Here is a 24,758-nt window from a genome sequence, read left to right as displayed (position 1 = left end):
CGCGGGAGCGGCCCCCCTTAAAGGCGCAGAGCGCACAGGCCGCGGCGGGAGGCGCAGCAGTGGGGAGCCCCGCCCCTCAGCCTTCCCATTCGCAGCCCGGCCCCACCCTCGACAGGAGAGCAGAGGGAGCCGACGAGCCCGCAGCCAACGGGGAGGACGCGTTCTTCCAGAGCGCTTCAAAGTTCAGCATTAAGTGCTTTGTCTTATTGTAACTGCAGTAGAAATCTATTTTACAAAGACATTAAAAGCGACAGAAACAAGGGAGGCTTCTATTTAAGAACAATACAAGAAGCTTCCCGTGCTTCAAAATGCTGCCTTGCCTTCCACTGGTTGCTGCTGTCTCCTCAGATGCATAACATGCTCATCGCTCCAACACCCCTATTTGACAAAAATGCTGCAGTTTTGCTGAGAAATGTTAGAAGGACAAAAACTTACAATGAACATGGAATCAGGGACCCTTGAAGGCCACCTGGTCCAATTCCCCTGCATTAAACAGGGACACCTACAGCTACATCAGGCTGCTCAGAGCCCCATGCAACCTGACCTAGAGTATGTTCAGGGATGGGGCACTCACCCATCTCTCTGGGCACCCTGTCCCAGTACCTCTCCACCCTTGCTGTAAGAAACTTCTTCCTCATATCCTATCTAAATCTCTTGGCCTTATCCTCTGCATGCTTTGAGAAAGGTTGGGTTGTACTTGACAACAGCAGCATTCACTCTTTCTGAAGGTGTTAACTATATCAGTGTCAGTACCCATTCAGTTCTTTCCCCGAGGTCCCTATTTTGGGCAACTTTTTCACTAAGGGATTAGAAATGAACTCTACAAGTCATAAACTGCTTTACCAAAAGCAAGGAGTAGAAGCAAGATGATTGCTGAATTCAAAGCATGGAGGATCAGGGATGGCTAGTACAGTACAAAGAACCACACAAGAATACCACTGCAAGATCTTCAGTTTTTACTTTGCCACCACTCCTCCAATTAATAAAAACAAAACCAAATCACTTCCACAGTACACTGGGAGAATGTAACACAGCAACGTTATATTTTGCTTGATAAAGAGCGGCATCAAAAACTGCAGAGTTTGAAAAGTTGATCAGAAATTCTTAATTCCAAACCACTCCACTAGATCAAGTCATTTTTAAATGCGCTGCAGAGAAACATTGCTAGACTTTTAAAACTTGATAAAATAGAAGACTGACATTAAGAATAAAAGCATGAAAGATACATTTTCTACTTACAAATAGTAAGTTCATTTAAAAGTAATTTTGATCAGTATTTAGTTTTCAGAGTATATGATCCTCTTCTGGATGAATTAGTAGGTTTGATGCTCTACTCAGATTTTCAGTGGAGATGCAAGATTATACAGGGCTTTTTTCTTTTTTTTTTTTTAATTTGCACCAAGTTCTTTAATTACTTGTGGTTTTTTATTTGTTTGTTTTAAAGACCAAAGGTAACTGAACTTACTTCGTTAAGCAACCTGGATTTCCTAGCCTGTCAAATAAGTCCTCTGCTAGTTAAGACCCATTTCTTGTAATATCTAATTGGATTTACTGAGACAGTTAGAGCCACATTCCATGTATTTTAGGTGTAAAAAAATAACACTAAAACAAAAGCTCTGAATCATGCAAAATATGACCACCTCAGCTAAATCAGCCTAGTGTGAGCAGACAATTGGTGATGCTGTCAGACTATCCTCAGAAGTAGTGACATTTTATCCTCCCAGTGCCAGCCTGATGCATGGGCCAAGTTAAAAACAAAGCAAACAAAAAGAAAAAACACACTGAGGCATCACCATATGCTCACTGTGTTTTCCATTTTGGCAATCCCAGTCAACCACTCTCTCGACATTGGTAGTTGACATTTACCACTGCACCAACAATGTCAGTAGCAGCAAGTCTGTGTTGCTGTTGTTGTTAAAGCAGCTACACACCCAGTGCTATTCATTATATATAGGTGGGTCTCCATCAGTTGAAAACGTGGACACTTTCTTTCCATGATTCTGCACGTGATCTTCATTCATCTTCTCCAAAGCTTCAATCTAGAGAGCCAAAAAATAAACTCACATTGAAATTAGAAAGCCATGCTTGCTCTAGAATCTTGCTAAATAGTATTAGAAGTGTATATTTAGATGACTGATCAGGTACATACAACATTTCATTTATTCTGTCTCATACATGTGCAATATGCTTTAGAAACAGCTCAAAACATCAGTTCTCAGAAGTTAAAAAGGAACAGCACTTCCTCACAGCTTCATACCATACAACAACTGAAACTCATGAGTTGCAGATTCCTAAGACTTCAGCTGTATTCCACAAAGTACATAACCATCTATTTCTGCACTGCTAATCACCTCTGCTGTAACTCAGCCAATCTAGCAACAGTGGAGAAATTCCCAGTAATATTAAGATTACAAATCCACCATAATCATTGCCAGTGGTGAAAGCAGAAGACCATCATCATTTTTTATATATATATATATATATATATATAAAAATATATATATATATATATATATATTATTTATTTATTTACAATCAAAGTAACACAGTAGCATAGCTTATTTTAGCCTTCAGCTTATGTTTGGATTAATTCTTCTTGTACTCTGTGGGAGGTAATTTTATTCATTCCAGTCTAAAGCTTAAATTTAAGGATGGACTGCTCAATTTCACAGATACGTAAACAGCGATAAGTCTTTCCCAGAAAAGCCATAGGTAAAGAGAGATGACAAACTCCTACATACCAAAGCTCACAATGAAGTCAAAGAGACAATTTCTCTCTTGCCCCCTTAATAAATCAATCAGTAACTTAATCTTGGAACAGCCTAAGAAATTCTCATGACTATTTTGCTCCCTTCATCAGTTTAAAGACTTGCACCACAAGTTAAATGCTCCAACCTGTTTATCCTGGACAAGCATAAACCTGCAATGTTATCAAGATGCAAGTAGAATTGCTATGTAACCTTAATTTAATCAGTAGATGGGGAATTTTTGACAGCTTATAAGCGTCTGTGAACAGGATGCATCCCTTGAGGAGCGATAACCACAATTTGACACTTAAAAGTGAAAGGTGGCCACAGATTCCTAGTCTATATTTAGATTAACATGATTTCACACGTCTAATGTTAGGCTTGAAGATTGAAAATGCAAGCCTCATCTTCAAAGTGATTTAAAGTATTAAAAATAAGCAATTTATTCATTTCAACAAAAGCTTATTCTAAGAAAAAAAAGCCATAAGGCAAGACAACAACAACATCTTTTAAATGCAAACAGATCACTAAATATTTCCTTTAGCATTGGAAAGAACAATTATGCACAAGGACCTTTTATATTTGGGAGTAGATCATCAGGAATAGAGTGGAAAAGTCTGTCAGAGTTTCTGAAAACTGTTTCTATGAGGAGGAAATAACCAACATTTAAAAGAGAGGTGCAAAATGATTTCTGAAGTTATACTCGCATTAATCATACAAACTAAACTTGGAAAGTTAAGTATTGCAATGGCTACAAGCTAACCAAATTGAAATGTTAAACACAAAGTTATATACCTCTGCTTGGAAGTCCACTTCATTTTCAGCTGTAATATTTAAACCTGAGACAGCATTGAAGAGTTCACGCTCATTAAGTGCTTCTGCCACACCTCCTTTCTGAAAGAACTACATAAAATAAAAAGTACACATTAAACACTTAAGAGAAATATTTTTTCTTTCTCCACAAGTTATAATTTTAGAAGTTTTTAGATAAATGATGTTTTTGGCTTTGCTGACCTATAGGTAACAGCTGAGGAAAGTTTTAAATCCACCAGTACTGTTTTATTCTACCCCAGATTTTGCCTTTCAAAGAAGAATGCCATCAGTACTGACATCATGCAAGATGAATCTTACACAAATCCAGCCACAATTATTTTGTGGAGTTATACTGATTGATTTTTAATTAATTCTGAATTCCACTGTTGCTGTTGTATCTTAGAAAGACACCTTTTGTAACTGAGGATTGTCAGCTGAAGAGGTCCTACCTGTGAAACATTCCTACAGTCTCTGAACAAAAATTCAAGTCCATGAGGATGAGTTGGCTCCACAGACTGACTGACATCAATAAACCAAACCTGTAAGCAGAGACAGCAATGCACTTTGCTTTAACATTTCATATTAGAAAAAAACTTTTCTTCCTACATCATTAAAAATATGCTCACCTTTCCATCATGCCAAAGCATGTTGTATTCACTCAGATCAGCGTGGACCAGATTACACTCTTTATACAACCGTTGCATCATCTGCAAGGAACCAAATCAATGAACAAAGTGTGCTAAATTTCAAATAAATAACAGTTGCACAACCATAACACAATGAAGTGTTCCCCACCCACACAATTTATATAATTTCTTCCAAGCCTTCAATAACATTTCACAGGGAATTGCAGTTTTGGTGAAATGCCAGCAAATTAAGCTTTTATCCCTGACCTTTGTCAAGTCAGTCTGGTAAACTCACATCAGCTCTGCCAGCAGACTGAGCACATTAGACAGCTAAACACAAGGCCCAGTTTTAGAATCCTAATCAGTATTGATACCCTGCTCATTGAAAACAGGGTTGCATTGCTCTACCAGTCTCAAGATTTGACATACACATCATTCATAGTACCAAACTGCTGATGGTTTTTGCTTGCTTTTATGATTATGGAAAACTAATAGAAAACAGACATTTAGAAGGTACGTGCCTGAACCATGGAGAACACATGCCGTATTCTAATTCATTCTCTGATTTCTACACTAGTTTTTTAAAAAATGGGTGGTTTACTACCAGAGCATGATTAATTATTATCAACTAAATGTTTTGTAAACCCAGAAAGACAGAGAACTTTCTAAACCAAACACTGCTTCTATAAAAGGAGGACTACTTGCTCATGAGTTCTCTGTTGCAAAATACCCTGTCACCAAATTCCAAAGCACGTCTTCTACTCAGATTATTTTTTCTAGTGCTTCATTTCTTATTTATTCTAAGTAACTCATTAAACAGCAGCAAAATAAGCCTTTGGACTTCATACTTGGAAATTGATCCAAGCATCCTAGAAAGTAAATAAATGCTGATTTGTCCTTTAAGTTATTCAGTACAAGTACACGCCACATCAGCATTGCCTTACATTAAGAACTTGATAGTAGGCCTTTTTCATATCTTCACTATTAAGTTTTACATCCTTTAGTTTAGGTGCTGGGACTTGATCCTGGCCAATGAAAGACATCACCAAGACGTGTTTCTTAAGGATAACCACTTGAGGACAAGGAATTCCTGCATTTTGCATTCTGTGGATAAAAACAAATAGATACTGATTAAAAAAAAAAAAACAGTCTAGTTACTGCTTGTTCATTTCCAAGCCTCTCTACATTTCACTTAGGACTCTAAAGTCTGAGTTATCCAAAGCATGCCTAAAAATGGTAATGGAAAACTAATTTTTTTTTTTTTTTTTTTTTTTTTACAGCCTCTAGCTGTTAACTTCATAGGCTTATAAATTCTACTGCCAAATCCCTGAAGACACTTTTAATTCATTAAACTGTAAGAAACCAGATGCTTATTCAGTCTATGCCAACAACAAATCTAGACTTCTACCAAGACATAATCTAACTTTCTAAAACAGAGAGTAGGAAACCAACAAGAATTTTTTTTATAAAATAAGACTTTTTTTTTTTTTTTTTACCTTGTTAAGTTATGCATTTCTTTCTCAGCCCACATGCGAATAATCTTCCGTGGATTCAATTTACTGAAGCGGTCTTTGAATCTGTAGTCATCCTTGATGTATTTGTCACGGTTTTTGAATTCATTTAGAGTTGTTTTAAACACTTTAATGGCACATTCTGGAGGTATAACTTTATCATCTTCAGTTGCACTTCTCGTGGAAAGAGTCAAGCACACAAAATTAACTGTTCACATCCTTGCAAGAAAATGCACAGTTGCTTTATTGCTTTTTCACGTTCTTTGTTTTCTCTTTTTTAAAATGATGCAAGATAAGATTTTTAACAAGAGAGGAAAAGATTTGATACTGTTTCAAGCTTGAAAATCACTTCAAGTTAAGTTTGTAAGAGCTGTTAAGCTTAAATAGGAAATATTTGATTTTTGGAACTTTGATCATATGTTGCTTATCAAATGGGTTCCATTTCCCAGCTTGTGAAAATTTTAATTAAGCATCATAGCTAATAGTAGCTTTGTTAACAGATGTAACTACTTCCATTACATTACAAGTGAAAAAAGATCCATGTCTTAGAGCAATAAAAGTAGTATCACCGTGTTCTGTTAAGCACCTCAAAACACACTGCCCTTTGAATAACGGTAAGCAAAAGGTCACTCTTACCATTGTTCAGGAGTGGTCAAGTAGAAGAAACTAACCAACCAACCTTTCCCCCACTCCCAACATCATCTCACTCCTGACATCTCTAAACAGGTTATTTGGATTTGGGTTTTATTAATTCCTTCTTAATGTACTTTAAACAAGCGATGTTTCCATGCGCTGCAATCTTTAACGCACAATATTTCTTTGAGCATGGTAGTCTTTAAAACCAGAGACTTGCACGAATTGCAAAGTGAACAGCATCCCAAAAAGTAACCATCTACGTAACCCAAAAATAAGAGAGCACCTCTTGCTCAACTGCATAGATTGAGCTGTTAGAAGTGGTGTGTATGGAAAGACAACCCTTCAGGAAGCTCAAGATCATCACAGTGGCTTTCTAGTCCAGGGTAGGTCAGTGGAAACAGACCTTCACAGAAAGCTGCAGTTGACTTGTCCCTAGTTCACCTCCAGAGAAAAAAGTGGAGGTGTTTTTTTGTTAATACTTCAAAATAGGCACTACTTGGCTTGCAGAACTTATCGCTGTCTGCATACATATGAGCTAAACGTTTAAGTCCTGGCAATGAAATAAACACAGATTGTTCAAATATGTTGTGGTTTCTCTTTTTTAGGCTCCCTCTGGCACTCCAGGCTACTATCAGTAACAAACAGCATACTTACTTTCCTCCATATGCATGAAAAACAACAGATTCTTTCCCTGTGCTGATGCAGCCTGTGATGGTCTCCAGCATTCCACCACTGACCATCTTGTACAGAAGTAAACGTGTTTTAGGATCCACTGCTTTCTCCTACGGGTGAGAAATAGGTATTATTAAAATAATCCTCCACTTTTACAATGAGTTTATAGTATTTATATATTACAGGTGCCTAATTGCATGGGAAAAATAGCATATTAAAAGTGCTCTCTGCATTGACAGGGTGGGGGAGAAAAATACTCAGATACATTGACAGCTGTGTAGCATCCAGTATTTTATCAATTCCGCATGCAGTATATACAGTGTTATCACACAACCATAGAATTACACTCGTTGAGGGGCACAGGGAAAAGGGACCTCTGGGTCCATCTGGCATAAGCCCTGGTCAAGCAGGGACACTCAGAGCAGGGTGACCAGGACTGCATTCAGGCAGCTGCTGAAGATCTCCAAGGAGGAGACTCCACAGCTTCTGGTGAACTTGCACTAGTGCCAGATGGAAACTCTTATGTTCCATTTACACACATTGCCTCTCATCCTAGCACTGGACACCGCTGAAGAGAGTCTGGCCCCATTCTCTCTGTACCCTCCTTTCTAGTATTCATACATCTGATGAAACACTCTCAAGCCTCTTCTCCAGGCTGAACGCTCCCAGCTCTCCCAGCCTTGCCCCATAGGAAAGATATTCCTGCCCCTTCATCATCTCAGTGGCCCGCTGCTGGACTCTGCCCATGGCTCTCTTGTACTGTAAAGCTGAGAACTGGACCCAGTACTCCAGAGCTGAGTAGAGGCTAAAGATCACCTCTCTTGACCTACTGGCAATACCTTGCCTAAAAGCAGCCCAGGATGCCATCAGCCTTCTTGATTATAAGGGCATGCTGCTGGCTTATGTTCACCTCACTGTCCACCAAGTCCTTTTCTGCCAGGCTGCTTTCCACCTAGGTGGCCCCGAGCACATTTCTTGTGCCAGGAACTGTTGCACCCCAGTGCAGGACTTTACATCTCTCCTTGCTGAGCTGTGGGAGATTTCTGCCTGCCCACCTTCCCGTTTTGTCAAGATCCCTCTAAATTGCTGCATGGCCGTCTGGCGAGCCAGCTACCTCCCCCAGACCTCCTAGATTCACATCATCCATTAATTTACTGTGAGTACACTCTGTTGCATTGTCCAGATTCAGATTACTCCTTAAGAGCACTTTCTACAGTGCTTTCAAGAATCATCCCAAATATTATATTATTCTTGTATCAGCAAAAGTAAAGTAAAACATCCAATTCTGAAAGACTTCAGAGCAGGAATTAGCACAGGCACAGTTCTAGATTCATTCATTAAGGCTATCTACTGGCTTCCTAAATTATTAAGGAAAAATTTAGTCACCTCAGCTTCCTGAGACTTGCTATGAGGACAGATGCTTGGAGCCACATGCTTCAGAGTATTTGCTAGACGATTACTATACACAATCTCTAAGCTCATTTAGCAGAGATAGAGACTGGTTTAAAAAGAACTGTTTTACTAAAAACAGCGGTTTACTGTTACATAAGATAAAGAGAATAAAAAGATTTAAGAAACATACTGCAGTGGAGTGTTCCTTCTTTTCATGGAGCCTTGCACTTCGACGTTCCTCAGAGTATGCATGCTGCTTTAAGGCGTTGAAGACTTGATTTGACAGCTTTAAGTCCATCCCAATTCCATCCCCAACTTGAAATTCCGGTGCAAACTACAAATAGAGATAAAATTGTTAAGTGTTGGTACTAGCAGACAACAGTTGGCACAAGCAAGAATTTCTCATTCTCATCTGCAAGAATCTAGGGCAGAATAAGACCTAAGGGACAACATGCCACAAAGTGAGTTTCAAAGTGTCAAAAAACATATTGCTCCAAGCTCAGTACTCAGTTCTGTCCGAACTGATATGATGTTACCTAACATCCTGTGAAATAGCACTTGCAGCATTTCCTTATTTAGAGCAGCAACACCACTTATGTTAAAGAAAACAGAAGGCATATAATATGGATAAATAGATTGAAAAGCTGTATGTCAAACCACTGACTGAAAATAAGTGACTTAGCTAAGCAGGCAAAATTAACACACACAAAAAATTGTTACATGACAGCTTTACTATGTAGGAACAGCAATGATGTTTTATTTGCCTGTGTTCCAAACTTGCTGATAGCTTTGTTTTGACAAAACAGTTCTGTGTAAGTTCTTGAAATATATAATTAACAAACTATTATCAAGATGCACATAAAAAAGGGGGAGGGAGGGGGACGACACAAATCAAACTGCCAGTTTGAATAATTAAACCAAGTTGTTTCATCTCATGAAGACATAAAAATTCAGCACCACATACAGTAGTAAAGACAGGCAAACATTACTCCTTTTAATTAAATTTCAGCGTTCTGGTTTCACATATGCAGAGTGAATTTTCCCTAGCTTTTACTTACATTTTCCATACGAGCAGTGTTCTTTCTTCCACAAACCACTTCATCATGTTTAGTAGTAATGTCCTTTCCTTTCCCTATGAAACCCTTTTTTGGTGTAATAGTAGGTTTATCTGCCAGCAATACGAAAAATATGTCAAACTTGACATCAAAGCAAACATAACTAGTGCTCACAAAGACTGGTTAGTACTACCACATACCTGCCCTATAAGGATCATGCCTAGTATCCTGCCAATCAACTTCATCCTCTGAGCTGTCACTGTCAAAAGGATGCACCTTCCGATAATTTTCAAAGGATATGGAAACTTAAGAGACAAAACAAATGAGCACATCTGTGATTATTAGCATTTGCTACACCCTCACAGCTCTGCCAGTGTAAGCAGAACGCCTCAAATATTTCCAAAGCAAAAATACCTTTGCTGTCTCCATTGAATTTCTTCTCTTCACGCCGAAGCTGTGCATCATATTCCCTGTCAAATTCCATCTGCAGCATCTGAGCTAGCATTAGGTCACTAGAAGTGTCAACATTTTCTCCTGTAATAAATGGTCCTTCTGCAACACTATGTAAAAATGGAAAAGCAAAGCAGAAAAAAAAAAAACTAAGTACAGTAATCTACATAGAAACACTGCTTTACATGATTTGGTCACTCCATACAAAAAACCCTAGCATAGAGCTGTATAGAAACTAACAGATCTTAACAGTGACCCCCTAAATTCTTTTTGCCACTCCTTTACAAGGCAAATGTTACTTCAATGTCTTGGTTTACCATTCTGTAAGCAGCATGATAATTGATTTTTTAAGATGCCCCTTATGAAAAAGAAAGAAATAACACAGCTAGAAAGATACATGCAGAAAATACATATAATATATATTGAAAAATAAAAACCAGAGTCTCACAGAACTGTTTGAATTGGAAGGGACCCTTAAAGGTCACCTGGTCCAAATCCCCTGAAGTGAAAAGGGTACCTACAGCTACATCAGGTTGCTCAGAGCCTTATCCAACCCGACCTTGAATATCTCCAGGGATGGGGCACCCACCCCCAGGCAACCTGTCCCAGTACCTCACTACCCTTATTGTAAAAAAACCTCCTTATATCCCCAGATCTCCCTTATTTTAGTTTGAAATCATTTCCCCTTGTCCTGTCTGCTAGCAGACTCTGCTAAAAAGTCTGTCCCCCTCCTTCTTATAGCCCCCCCCCCCCTTTAGATACTGAAAGGCTGCTCTCAGGTTTCCGTGGAGCCTTCTCTTCTTCAGGCTGAATAGCCCCAGCTCTCTCAACCTGTCCTTATACGTGAGGTGTTCCATCTCTTAGATGATTTGTGTGGCCTTTCTCTAGACATGCTCTAACAAGTTCAGCATTGCATAATCAGCATTGCATTGTTCTGCCTCACAGAAAAGGTCAAAGGTAGAATTGACATGAATTTAGGCCCACTAAACTCCTGGCAGTAAGTATTCAGAATTTTAAAGTACTTGGGGAATACAAGTGATATACAACCTGAAAATTTGAAAACTGAATTTGTGTATATATAAAATCCTCTAAAAAAGAAGAAATTACATTTCTTACAACTTTTCTCAAAACGCAGTTTACGGACTGACTTAAGGCAATCAAAATAATAGAAAAGAAATAGCAAGAAAGGACAGAAGAGTTTCTAAGGAAGAGTTTTAATGAGAGAAGCCATTTTCAATGGAAAGGCAGAGCTAGGAAGAAATAGGCAAAGCACCTACTACGCTGCTCCACTACAATCACACAGCACAGATGATGACAGATAATGGCGACTTACAACTGCAGAGCTCACTAATCCTGGATTTTAAACTTACGCAACTACTTCAGGAAAAGCAGCATTTTCCTCCTCCAGCTGCAGCTCTTTTGCCAGCTGTTCACTCATAACATCGGCAAGGGAACACGATATCGAGGCGGTTTTTGGAGTTCCCCATGGACACTGTAAATAAATATTTTGTTTGAGTCAGTGAGAAATGCAATGGCAACACTGATAATCAGGACAACTAGCTACCAGCAGCTCTAAAACAAGCTGGTGTAATCCCATAAGAGCTTGTGCTCTCTAGATATGGAGAAAAGTATGAGGAATTGTGGCACAATGGATATCATAGAATCACAGAATGGCCTGGGTTGAAAAGGACCACAATGATCATCTACTTTCAACCCCCCTGCTGTGTGCAGGGTCGCCAACCAGCAGACCAGGCTGCCCAGAGCCACATCCAGCTTGGCTTTGAATGCCTCCAGGAATGGGGCATCCACAGCCTCCTTGGGCAACCTGTTCCAGTGTGTCACCACCATCTGTGTGAAAAACTTCCTCCTAATATCTAACCCAAACCTCCCCTTAGTTTAAAGCCATTCCCCCTTGTCCTATCACTATTCACCCCTCATATCTCTAGGAGTAGCTCCATAAGCTGAGAAGGGTGTGACTCAAAGGACACTGACGGTCATTTCCTAGTAGACAAGAAGAAAAAAAGCTTCACCACCGCCTGAAAACAGAAAGAAGCCTTCCCACGAAGTCTGTTTACAAGTTTACACCGTAAAGACGCCTTCAGAGAAGCAGAAACCCGCACGCAGCTGGAAGGAGGGCTGGACCCCAGGCAGCTCGCTGCCCCCGACAGCCCAACCAACAACAGCCCGCGAGGCCTCGCGGAGAACAACCCCATTTACCGGCCTTTCTACGAGAGGATAACTCCCGGCCGCTGCCGGGGCCTGCCCGAGCCCAGCAGGCCGCCACACCACGCCACGCTCACCTTGCTCTGCCAGGCTGGGCCCGGCCCGGCCTCGGGGGCGGCGGCGGCGACTCCTACCGGGTCCATCTACGCGCGGAGAGGCGGAGCGGGAGGAGGACGGCGGCGGCGACGCGAACTCTGGGGCCGGCGGCGGCGCTCTGAACGCGGAGCTTTCCGGGTTCGGCCTCAATCCCCGTACCGTCACCGGCCGAGCCGTTCCCCATTGGCCGGCGGGACGGGACGGGACGCGCCTTCCGGTGATGTCAGCGGGGTGATGGTGCCGGGGGTGGGGAAAGAAAGGGGAAAGGTCGCTTTTTGTTGGGGAAGTAAGCATGGAAGGGAGTCAGTGGGGGGAAACGTAAGGGAACAGATGCATTTCATCCTGTAATCGAGCGCCCTGCAAATACGAAATTAATAGAGGTGTTTCGTGTGTGATCCTCTGCCTGTTGCACCTCCATTTTAAGTGTTCACCTGGAAGTCGTGTGGGGATTGAGATGCCCTCCTTGCAGGGCAGGGGCAGCTTCCTGGCGCTTTGCAGCAATGCAGCCTCCCTGCGTGTAGGGACAGCCACAAACCAGCCCCTGTGCAGCGGGGAGCCAGACCCCGGATAGCAGGGATCCAGCCCCACAGCTGGCTTTCTAGGGTGGGAGAAGCGGGGCAAGGTCTCACAGCCCCCTGGCATCCCTTGGCCGGGGTGGGGGATGTTCCCTGTGTGACCTCAGCAGGGCAGTCCCCACAGGTGCCACTGACGTTGGCTCTCAGGCATGCAGGGTTCCGTGTTCTTGGCCAAAGTTCATCTGATGTCATTAGCAACCAGTGATGATGTAAGGCGTTGCAGTTTCTCAAGGCAATGTCTTCTGGTGTTCACTGCTGCAGAAAGTCCTGCCTGCTGAGGAATGAAAGGGCAGATATCAAAGCACTGGGGTAGCTCCTGGACCAGACCCTAACTCCCAAACCAGGCGATGACTCCTATACCAGGAAAGTAAATCCCAAACCAGGAATGACTCCCTTCTAGGCCCATAGCTCCTGAACCAGACCAGTAGCTCCTTCCTACACACCATACAGATTGTACCAGGGCAAGGAAAGCTTGGTCTAGTGATACAGTAGCAATGTGGTTCTCCTCCTCTCCACCTCTGGTCGGAACAGAAGGAAATTCTTTCTTCCCCTCTACAGATCCTTTTGTGGTTAAAAGACTGCTGCCATGCCCCATTCAAGCTTCTTCTTTGGCTGGACTTGTCTGTTAAATAAGCAAGCAGAATGTCAAAGCAGTGTCCTGCTGCTGAGAAAATCTAGCACTCTGGCATATCTGTACAAGCACCAAGTAAGAAAATGTTAGGTTTGGGTTCCAAAAATCCCATATTACTTAATATTAATCTCATTATTTCATTTCACTTGTTTCAGAAAACAAGTTTCACATTCATCAGTTCTGCAATCTAGTTTAGGATTCAAAACAAGTCCTCTTCAGATAAACATTACTTGACTGAGGCCTTGAGCCCATGACCCCTTCAATGAAGGGATCAACCGTTGAACTGAATTATACTGAGATGTTCTGCAAAATCACACATAAACAAAATCATTTGCCACACACTCATGTCTCCTAAAGTAATAATAATAATAGTAACAACAACAACAACAACAATAGTTTCAAATCTGTTTAGAGCAGAAACTTCCCTTAATTTTACTCAAAATATTTCTGAAGTTGTTTAGCAATTAGTGGTAGAGTCACCATCCCTGGAGGTGCTCGAGAAAAGTGTAGATGTGGTACTGAGGGATGTGGGTTAGTGGGCAACATTGGTGATAGGTATACGGTTGGACTGGATGATCTTGGAGGTCTTTTCCAACCTTAATGATTCTGTGATTGTATGATCTTCATTCTTTAATCTGCACTTTAAGGGATTTACAACAATTCAAACCTGCCTCTGCATTTTGCTGTAGGAAAATATATCATGTTTGCCCTAGTCTCACACTTCTAATAAGGTATATCACAAGTAACATGATGAGAGAGATCAGTGTAATATTTTCTATGGAAACTATACTCCTCTAAATTAAAAAAATCACAAGTATCACGTGTTTAAATTACTGTTGATAATGCCAGTAAAATTTCCTTATTCTTTCTGAAAGCCTTACAGGCTGAATTTGTGGCACAATGCAAAGTATGCTTCTGCCTGCTTCCTGATGTTCAGAAATCTCAAAGACAATGCCTGCAAAGTGGAAATGCCATCACACCAACACTGTCCACCACATGGCCCAAACCTGCCAGCACTAGGAATCAGATGTTGGTTTTTGGCCATCTCCTTACAAACCACACAAGATTGCATCTCATGAACCGAAGTGCTTGAGTTTGTCTTGGTGCAACTTCCATCCCACCTGCAGAGTTTGTCTTTTGAGGCTTTAGCCTCACAACAGGTTAAACAGTTTCATCTTATGGCTTAGATTTGCCCTCTGCCTACTAGTTAGTTTCCCCTCTTCCCAGTTAAGGACACACCCACCAGTCCTTTATTTGTGTGGCTTTATTCTATGTTCCTAAAATAGAGTGTGCACATAAGGGAGAACCCTGCACTTTGCCTGCTGAGCAAAGTCGAGATGAGAACAGCACACATAAGGCCTTCCTTAGACCTGGCCTGGCAAGAATGAGGCTTGCAATAAAATGATGCCCAGTGACAGTAACTGGGTTGGACACGTCTGTCACTGCTGTTACCTCCCTGCCATATTTAGGGTTTACACGTCACTGGTGTACATAAGCACAGCTGTCAAATACGTTGCTTATTCTTGGTTTCGATTTGCTCTATTTATTTATATACATATCTATCTTTCCTTTCCCAGGGAGGCTCACTGCAATAAGTTTTGTCCAAACAGTCTGAGTAAAGCATAAAGGCTGCAGTTCCTGAAATGACTCTTTGTTGAATTCGTTGATAGGCTGAAAGCAGAGAGCGTGCAGGAGTAGCTCCGGTGGAGTTCTGAGCATTTGCTGATTATATTTTAGCATTAAGCATTAATGAACTTGTTGAACATACACATTGCTCAAATATTACAGCTCACATTAAATGCAAAGGAAGTGGTTTACATCTGGTAAGATACGCAATGAAAAAAGGTTTTAAAAGGCCAAAAAAAAAATTAAAAAAAAAGGCAAAAAAAAAAAGGGGGGGGAAAAAAAGGAGAGGAGAGGAGAGGAGAGGAGAGGAGAGGAGAGGAGAGGAGAGGAGAGGAGAGGAGAGGAGAGGAGAGGAGAGGAGAGGAGAGGAGAGGAGAGGAGAGGAGAGGAGAGGAGAGGAGAGGAGAGGAGAGGAGAGGAGAGGAGAGGAGAGGAGAGGAGAGGAGAGGAGAGGAGAGGAGAGGAGAGGAGAGGAGAGGAGAGGAGAGGAGAGGGGGAGGGGGAGGGGGAAGGGGAAGGGGAAGGGGAAGGGGAAGGGGAAAAAAAAGAAAAGAAAGGACAGACGGGCTGCTGAGTTTAACAGAGCATTGGGGCGGTTGGGGGCGCAGCGTCCGGTGGGCCCCACAGGATAGCATCGCCCCTTTAAGGAGGAGGTGCCATTGGAGCCGCCGCCGCGCCGCGATGGCCGCCGCGGGCGGTGCGGGGCCCGGCGGGTGGCGGTGACCGATGTATCTGAAGCGGCCGGCGGGCGGCCTCGCCTTCTGCCTCTTCTACCTGGCGTCCTTCTTCACCAATAAGGTGAGCGCGGCCCCGTGCAGGTGGGCTCTGCGCTGCGATCCCGGGTGTGCGCGACTGTCAAGCAACCGCGGTGTTCGCAGTCTGTCGCAACGGAGATGGCCACAGCGTGCCCAGAAGTGAACTATTTAACTTAGTTTGAAATAGTTTGCGTTGTACGGCGTGGACAATACGGTGTAATTCAGCGTCTGCTGCCTGCCACAGGGACTGGGGCAGCATCCAGCGCTTCTAGCATGGGAAGAGAACTTATAGATAAGCGTTCAGACTGTATCTTGTCCGTTTATTTTTCTTTATTTTGGTAGGAGCTTCTTGTATTTTGTTGCTCTTGCAATTGCGTGTTAATGTTATAGCTCTGTGTGTGTTTGATGTCCATTAATTTGGTATTTGTTTTTCAGTATGTCCTGTCTGTTCTGAAATTTACCTACCCTACCCTTTTTCAAGGGTAAGTACCGTTTTTTAAGAGTACAGTTGTTTGAAAAATGACTTCAGTCAATAAATTCAGTCAGTAAACGTCTTGCTGTTCCATGCTGGTGCTAACTTTGGTACTTCATTTCGTTACTGGCTTTTGCTGTCAAGAGAACATACTTAACGAAGCCTTAGTAAAGCAGGTTTCATTTGTCTTGGTCAATTTTTAAGCATCACAACGGCAATTTAACTAAGATATATAGACTCCATCAGTTCCCAGTTACCTGCAGATTTTATGCTTCAGTGTAGAAAAGTGGCAATTATAGCACAGCTTGTCTAAATTGGAAATGGCATTGGTGTGTAACATGCGGATTCGGTGTATTCTTTTCCAGTATGCTAATGAAAGCTGGCCTTTAGTCCATCTTTAGACATACACCAATACACTGCTGCTTATTTTCATGCTTAGTCTTTGTTGTGGCTGTGTGTTGTAAGTCCCTATCGTATCTTGATGAGAAATTTAATGCTTTGCTGAATATACATTTGTCAGTGTTAATAATTTGTGAGGTGTTTAAGTTCTTTACAGAGAGAGTGGTGAGGTACTGGAACAGGCTGCCTAGAGAGGTTGTGGATGCCCCGTCCATCCCTGGAGGTGTTCAAGGCCAGATTGGATGGGGCCCTGGGCAGCCTGGTCTAATATTACATGTGGAGGTTGGTGGCTCTGCGTGTGGCAGGGGGTTGGAGTTTCATGATCCTTGAGATCCCTTCCAACCCTGGCCATTCTGTGATTCTGTGAAATTCTGGACTATTGTATTCCAGTCTTCTTTCATTTGCTCTTTTGAGATACTGGTTAAATCTGTGCACACTTGATATCTTTCATTCCTCTTTTGCTACTTTGCATGGGTTGTGTTTTGCCTGGTTTGCAACTCCAGGGCTGTAATTACTTCTAGGAGTAACTCCTCCAGGAATCTCCAGTTTCTTTGAGTGTACTCAGCTCTATTAAATATGCAGCAAGTTCTTCCTTCACTTCTATCGCTTGTGTGCAAACAGTCTCTTGGACAAGTCTTTTAGCACACAGGAAAAGGGTTTTGAGTAATGTATGTAAAATACAATCCTGGTAAGTCAACAGTGAAAAAAGCATTTGCTCAATGGCTGTATAGGATATGTGTTACAACATTTACTTCCTTTTTTTCCGTTATTTGGAAAGACATCCCAGCATCTGAGTAATTTTGTTTTTTAAAGGTGACTATTTCTTTGAAAATTAAGTGACTCAGATACACTTTTATCTAGAGCTAAGGCAGCTGAGTAAAGGAACAAAGGATAATGCCCAATTCACACCATTCATTGATGTTGTTTTTGTTCCCTGTATAACCTAAATCTGTATCACGTAGTGCTAAGGATTTGGAACTCTTAATAACTCCAAGCTCTGTCCTTAAAACCTGAAATTATATATATATATTTTTTCACATAAAGTTGATGGGAATTAATCACTGGTTTGGAATAGAACATGATCAAGCCTTCAGCAGATGAGGGATATCTGGCACCAAGCTCTCTTATGCCTCCAGTGCAATAAAGGTGAAGTGATCTGTGATAGTGGTGAACAGTGAGCTTGCTCTTTTCTGATTATGTCCAGCTGGATGCCATGCTGCATGTAGCATTTATGTATGTATGAGAGAGAGAGAGAGATTAAATAATTGCTTAAATGCATTGCAATGACTGGGAATAATCAACAAACTCATTTTTATACCTAATATATATTTAATGTGATTAAACACTGTAGCATAGGATCTCTGCCTGACTTTTACTAGATCTTTGGGTACTTTTGCCTGAGAAGGATCTCCCTGAAAACCTGAAAAAGAAGGAAACTGGTCATTTATTATAAAGCTTAAAAAAATCACTGTGCATCACTACTGGTTTTAAATTATCTGCAAGGATTGCTAAGGCCTCACATACTACTTCCACAGTAAACTAAGGAATGCCATTGTGACAGGATAAGTGATTAGATAGATAAGTCAATTCAGAATACGTGTAATTGTTTCTTAGCATTTGAATGAGAAAACCACAGTATTCTGGTTTATATGCTAAGTTATCTTACTGTATTTTTTTTTCCTCTAGAGGCTCTGAAGCAGAGGCTCATGCAGTGTGATGATTTGATTGTTAATGGCACTTCAATTACTGCATGCTACATGTCATTTGAGTTATAGGCAGTGTGTAATCTAGGCCCAGCATGAATAACAACAAGAAGTCGTAAAGCTAATGTTTGAAATTACCAGCACTGTACACTTCTTTGGGACTTATTAGTTCACTAAGCTGAGTTCAGTCTGTGAATCCTGAAATCATATTTATTTGCTCTAGCAATAACAGTTTATGTGTGTACAGATGTTTATTTCTTGTCACAATCCTTGCCTCACTTGCATCTTTAGGTTGTCATGGCTTTAACATCACTGTGATTACTAAATATTTTGTTGGAAGAAACAATAAAATGGGGATTCAATAATATGACTAAGGAAACTGCAGTAGGTGGTTCTTTATAAAACACGTGAAATATGAGGTGGAAAGCACCAGAGTAATAGAAAACCTGGAGGATAAGACAGCCCAGAAAACAAAAGATTTGAAGAGTATTGCCATCCCTGGTAACCTGGAAGAGCAGTAGATGACAGTAGTCCTATGTGTGCTCTGAGAAATTCTAGAGATTTTAAGGTCATGCTCCACATGGTCTAAAAAAAAAGAAAAAAAAAAAAAAGCAAACAATTTAGGGATACTGTTCTATTTCTATTTCAGGTGGCAGACATTAGTTGGTGGACTTCTGCTTCATGTCTCCTGGAAGTTGGGCTGGGTGGAGATAAGTTTGTGTTCAAGGTACAGTGAGGTTTTCAGTATCTGCTACGTACTGACTTTTTGGAGTTCACTTGGTTAGCAAGTCACTAACTTGCTGAAACGTAAGATGATCTGTGTATCTGTATGTACGTGTTCTGCCTCACTAGTGTTGGAGAGATCTTATGTTTCAGTCTAATCAATGTTCAGTCACACACTTCCACAGATTACTAATATAGAGTGGATTCAATTTCACCTTGCCAAGATAAAGAAGCGTAATCACTAGAGAAGGCTACAAGGAGAATATATCCAATATCATTTTTTGCATCTCTTCCCTGGATCATCTGAAAAATACCAGGAGAGAAACCTTAGTAATGCATTCACTGACACCCCCTTTCCTAAAATCTCAGTGAAGTTAGGTCAGGAAATGTGATTTGACACATTCTCTGTAAGATTTGGTGTTCGTAAATGGGAGTCATTTGCCCTTGTGTGTATCTCTATATGCATAAGCACACAACAAGAGAAACCAGTGCAGTGCACAGGACTGGTGCAGTGATCAAATTCAGATGTTCATCAGTGGATCAAGATCATCTGCTTGAACTGAGTGCTACTACCATTTAGAAGAGTTATCCAGAATATCATGCTATGCTCAGAGAGATCCATTTTGTGGTATGAAATGTGGCATCTCCTTTACATTCCACAAAATGAGGATGAATTACAAGATGTATGCCCATAGCAATTGCTGAGTTGCTGTCGCTGGAGATACTCAAAACTCTTCTGAGTGATCTGAACAATGTGTCTTAACTCTGAAGCTGGGCTATCAGGCTGGTTGACTGTCAGAATTTCCTTTTAATGTAATTTTTTTCAGTGATTTATATTGTCATGTGACAGGTGATGGATTTTCAGTTCGGAATGTAAGCAGTAGACTTGCAAAACTGAAGTTCCTCATTGGGAGTGAAATCTCTGCATCCATGTGTGAGGAGAACCAAGCTAAGCTCTTTTTTTGTGTGTGCATGCAGGTGTCCCATCCCCACTGAAACCTAAACAAAACTGTACATGGAAACAGGCTTTAACTTCTTTAACTTCCTCTCTTTTATCTACAGTGTAGATAAGATGCGGATATGGAGTTCAAAACTCTCACTGATTTTGGCAGAGGCAGGATTAGGCTCCAAACTTTGCTTAAGCAATGGTTACTGATATATATTGTCACCAAATGTATGCTGTTTATGCATATTTTGTCTTTGCACTACAGCTTAAAGTGCAAAGGAATGCAGCCATCGCTAATGTCTTTTTTAATTCAGCTTTTCATCACTAATTGAGAAAATACTTCTGCTTTAAGTTGTGACAGTAAAAGAAGCTAAATAATTTTCCCAGCTTGGAAAAGATATTTTCATTTTTCCATAACTTGAAAGACATCTAAGTTAATACTGCACAAGAACCACTTTCCACTGTTGAAGAGGATGTTTTTATATGAGAAAACTGTGGCAAAAAATTAGTTTGTGTTTTGTAGATTGAGACTTCAGGCCACTAGATGTCAGCATACTCTAGGGAAACTAGTTAAAATGCATCTTTGGAAAGCTCTGTAGCGATTTTCTAGAATATTAGCTGTGGACAAAATGATATGGCCAGAATTAATTGCTTGGCTATAATTCAGACTAGTATTTAAGCATGAATTTAAATCTGCCTTTCTTCAGAAGGATTAAGTGCATGCTTTGTTGAATTTGACTTTCAATATAGATCTCTGTCTAAAAGAAAAACAAAAATATCAACCAAACAAAAAATCCCGTAGTATTTCAAAGCTTCTCTCCGTAGTCTCCTCTCAAACTCCTTCACTCTGTGAAGATATTTTACTACTGGACTGAGAAGGGCTTTTTTTACCCCCTCTTCCAGCATCTTGGTCTCTGCATCTATCTTTTTGAGTACATGTAGAATATTTAAGAATACTGTTTCCCGTCCCCAGTCTTCTCATGCTGCAAGTAGTAAAGTTACCCATCTGTGTGCTTCCACAAAGCCCAGAGTATTTCTGTTCTTCAGGCAGATCTCATGAGCTTTCTGAGCTGGTTCAAGATACACCAAAGTATTTCAGAAGACTTATTTTACTATCTGGAAATGACCACCCTTTGTCTGAAGGTTATGACAAAGTCAGGAATACTAGCTTCACAATAAATACCAAATAAAAACAAGTCCTTGGTCCTATTAAACATATTTTTTACAGTAATTGCTCTTTGGTTTGATTAATATCTTGTTTTTTATCTGTTTCTGTTCAGTACTGCCAACTGCAAGAGATTCTCACCATCACTGTTGCTTCCACAAGGTGAATAGCAACTGTCTGCAAAATTTGTGTCCAAAACAGGACTCAGTGGAGCGCATAAGAATGTGTGTGGCATTCACATAATGCCTCCAGTGCCATGATCTGCTGCCCACTTTCTGCCTGACCCGTGTAGGCACCTAAGTCCTATGTTCTGGTTGGCATTTATTCTACTGCTGAATTTTTCCCAGCTCAGAAACTTGGCATAAACGAAAACTTCAATGTCTGGTTTTAGGAAGGCTACCCACTGACTTAAATGGGCTTTAAATCTAGCCCTGCTACATAAATTCATCGTTTTTTTACGTCACTAAACTTGCTTGTTTTGCACGTACATTGCTGTGTTGCCAACATAAGGAGCTGCTATTTGGTTTGCATACAAGACAGATTGTTGATGCTGACACATTACATCAAACATCCATGCATTCTTTTTCAGTCCTGAAATTCCCACTTGGCAGCATAAAATTCTCCTGTCGCATCATGGGAAAAGCATCTTAAGTCCTTTTCCATTGCACTTCACAGCACTGGATTGGAAATGGAGACATATTTGGGATGCCTAGAATTTAGTGGTGGGGAACATGAAAGAGCGATATTTTTATGCACTAAATGGAAATTCAGTTTTCATCTTATTTTCCTTTCTTCTTCCCAGCCCTCCCTTTTCTTCTTCCTATCTTTCTTTCTTCAATTTACTGCAAGTCCAGTTGGGATGGGAGTTTTTTTCTGGTTGGTATCTGATGTGAACTCAGTGGCAATGAGGCATGACAGTTTTAGGTCCTGATCTTTAAAGAGCAAATTTTTATATCAGCAAAAGGATCTGAAGACTGTTCTTTTGTTACTCTGTTGTTTTTTTAGCAGATATCTTAGAAAATTATATAAAGAAAGGGAACATGATGTTTAGTTGTTTGTTCTTTTTTCCTTGTGTTAAAGATTAGACTGTTCTGTTTTCACCTTTATTTGCCCATTTTTTTTGTACTTCATGAAGTATTGTAATATAGTGGTACCTGTAATTGCACTTTGACACTTACATGCTAGTTAGAAGCATAATCCCACTTAATGAACCACAAATGCTTTGGCTTCATCTTAAAAATGAGTATTACATGCTAATACTCTCTTGACTTTAGTTCAAGACTTAGGAAGAATGAAGGAAGGCAGCAGTGTCTTCTTCAGTCCTGGGAAGCCTCCAAGTTAGTCCTTTGAATCTCTGCCACTCAAAATCTTAGGTTATTCTCACTGAAGTTTACCACCTACCTGAACCTTTTGTTCTCTTAAGTACCAAAATCGGAAAAGTGCAAATTCCAGTGCCCCTTCTCAAAACTGAAGCCTGACTCAACTGCCATAACCAAGATTAAATTAAAACAAAACAAAACAAAGCAACATCAATCTGCAATGATTTAATTCCTCCATTAATTGTCAAAATGCCTCCAGGAGTTTGGCTTAGTCAAAGGGGTGTCATTAGGAAATCTCCAGAGACAGGCTCCCACAGAGACAATCCGATCTTCAGCAGAAATCTCTTTGTAAATCTGGCTGAGAAATGAAGAAATGAATGTGTGGGTGGGCAAGTGTATTTGTACATGGTGAAAATGAGTGCTGTCTGTGCGAGTGCACCATTTTATGCCTTCACTTGAAAGTTTTTCTTCCTTCTACGGAGCATCAAGCAAATTATTGAAATAAAATTTCTCTCCCTTAAGTATAGTAGGAGTAACTGCTATGAAATATACAGTTATTGAGGGATAAGAGCAAGAGAAAGAGTGAAAAAGAAGCAGAAAGTAAAGAGAAGCAGTTATGTTGTCCACCTGGGATTAGAATAAGTGGTTTATTTCTGTCTCAAGAGACTTCTTTAGTAAGTGAGAGGAATATTGAACAATCAGACAGTGAATTTAATGTGTACACTTTCGAATTTATGTACACATACATATGTTATATTTCTTACAAGCAACTGCTGCTAACTGCATGTTGACAGAACGTAGAGAAGTAATGAGATTTGAATTGTTTTCACAGGTCTGAAATCCTGTCCTGGCTTCCTGCGTCGGTAATTTTTGTGGGCATTATTTATGCTGGCTCCAGGGCACTGTCTAGACTGGTAAGAAACACACAGGTAGACGTCAGTTCTGTATTGCCTCTACTTTATGAGCAAAGAATGTTCTCTTCATACAAGGAATTAATGCTGTTCTTGGGTTGGGTGGAAAAGAAAAGGGGAGGGCTTCAAATAACATGATCTATTGTCATTGTTAGAGCAGTGGTCCAGTCTTGCAAAGTGTAGGGCAGTAACAAAAAGCACAAAGTGCCTTGAGCTTTCCTTGAGCTCTCTGTCAGTCTGAAGAACTACGCATTGCTGCACAGTACTCAGAGTTTTGCTGACAGATCCACTGTTCTGAATTGTGCAGGTAGGGAAGAAGTTAACAAAGTTATTGGCTCTAACTTTGCAAAAGGGTTAATGGAACACCTTTCTGGGGGAAACCTTTCCAGGAAAAGGATGAAAACCATTACTGTGAGAGGCTTTGGTGCTTTACAGGATTTGAAAAAATAAATTGAAAGTGGGAAGAGACTATAGGAATGGTTTGATTCATCAGGTTTGTTATCCGTTAGAACTACAATAACCTATGAAATGTTTAATCGGGGGATGTCAAATCTGCCTTCATTAGAGTTGAATGCCTTTTAATTAAGTAAGCCTGTGTTTCTCAAAAAGTAGAAGTAAATAATATACATAATATAAATAAATGAAAATACAAATATTTTAAGATAAATCAGCTACATTTTTTTTTTTTTACTTGTTTTACGGCTGTTACTGTCTGCAGTAGCTCATGCTCTAGTTCCCTTCTGTTTTCTGTCAGTTCACCTTAAATTCCAGAGCCAGCTTACTTCTACCAATTTCTAAACTCCAAGAGGGATCAAAAGGGAATTTTTAGACAAGACTCTTCTTGCAATGATCCCTTGAACACACTCCTAGTGGAGTGACAGGGCAGAAAAGGACACTAGGTCTCTGTCCACTCAAAGTGGTGGGCCTCATCTTAGACTCCAGTGATTTTTGGGAAGCATGGCTGCATGCTTGGAAGCCATATGCCTCCAGGTTAGCTCTGTATCATGGTGATTGCATTCACTTCCTCTTGGTTCCTTTTCAAAGCAAATCCACTGGGCTTCCCTGGTGTAAATTCAGGAAAGTTCTCTAAGGAAAGAGCTGTTTGGAAATAGCAATAAACCCTTGGCAGCTGCATCTTTTCTGCTTGATCACCTGTGAGGTGGAGAAGGTGTGAATCACATCCTCTGTTGCTATTTCTTCTTTCTGAGTCCTGTAAATTACCTCGACTCCCTGCCTTGCCTACTCTGTGATCATTCAAGAGTAAGATGTAGTGGCATGGCATAGGGCCTGTGAAAAGTTTATTTGGATCTCA

General features: G+C 40.7%; 2 protein-coding genes across 11 annotated transcripts in view; one reads left to right on the top strand and one right to left on the bottom strand.

Annotated features, from left to right (window-relative positions):
• Nucleotides 1-933: 933 nt before the first annotated feature.
• Nucleotides 934-12,402, bottom strand: RIOK3 (RIO kinase 3). Of its 2 annotated transcripts, none has more exons than XM_031612824.2 (13): nucleotides 12,203-12,402; nucleotides 11,273-11,394; nucleotides 9,867-10,012; nucleotides 9,653-9,757; nucleotides 9,456-9,565; nucleotides 8,588-8,731; nucleotides 6,988-7,115; nucleotides 5,683-5,874; nucleotides 5,131-5,290; nucleotides 4,187-4,267; nucleotides 4,010-4,099; nucleotides 3,543-3,650; nucleotides 934-2,039 (listed from the first exon to the last, which is right to left on the bottom strand). In XM_031612824.2, the coding sequence occupies exons 1-13, from the start codon at nucleotides 12,266-12,268 to the stop codon at nucleotides 1,938-1,940; spliced, it is 1,554 nt and encodes a 517-aa protein (XP_031468684.2). In that variant the 5' UTR covers nucleotides 12,269-12,402; the 3' UTR covers nucleotides 934-1,937. The 2 variants fall into 2 exon arrangements, with proteins under 2 accessions (XP_031468684.2, XP_031468685.2); XM_031612825.2 differs by having other exon boundaries at nucleotides 5,683-5,871.
• A 3,187-nt stretch (nucleotides 12,403-15,589) lies between these two features.
• SLC35D4 (solute carrier family 35 member D4) overlaps nucleotides 15,590-24,758 on the top strand; it is a 51,656-nt gene continuing 42,487 nt past the window's right edge. The window contains exons 1-4 of one of the 9 annotated variants that reach the window (XM_090137466.1): nucleotides 15,590-15,851; nucleotides 16,244-16,290; nucleotides 19,032-19,109; nucleotides 23,368-23,464. In XM_090137466.1, coding sequence (XP_089993592.1) covers nucleotides 15,780-15,851; nucleotides 16,244-16,290; nucleotides 19,032-19,109; nucleotides 23,368-23,464 — 294 coding nt within the window. In that variant the 5' untranslated portion in view covers nucleotides 15,590-15,779. The remainder of the gene's footprint in view (nucleotides 15,852-16,243; nucleotides 16,291-19,031; nucleotides 19,110-23,367; nucleotides 23,465-24,758) is intronic. The other 8 variants (XM_090137468.1, XR_016465131.1, XR_016465132.1 and 5 more) reach the window with 8 other exon arrangements.

This window comes from Phasianus colchicus, chromosome 3, assembly GCF_987193195.1.
Source record: "Phasianus colchicus chromosome 3, bPhaCol1.hap1.1, whole genome shotgun sequence".
Classification (NCBI taxonomy): Eukaryota; Metazoa; Chordata; class Aves; order Galliformes; family Phasianidae; genus Phasianus; species Phasianus colchicus.
The sequence above is the reverse complement of the archived record's forward strand: the minus strand, read 5'-3'. Positions and strand labels throughout refer to the sequence as shown.

Coding starts and splice junctions, on each gene's coding strand:
- RIOK3 (XM_031612824.2), bottom strand. CDS start 12,268: ATGGACCCGGTAGGAGTCGCCGCCGCCGCCCCCGAGGCCGGGCCGGGC. Junction 8,732..9,455: donor ACACTGCTCGTATGGAAAAT/GTAAGTAAAAGC, acceptor CTCTATTTGTAG/TTTGCACCGGAATTTCAAGT. Junction 3,651..4,009: donor ACTGTAGGAATGTTTCACAG/GTAGGACCTCTT, acceptor TATTTTATGTAG/TTCTTTCAGAAAGGAGGTGT.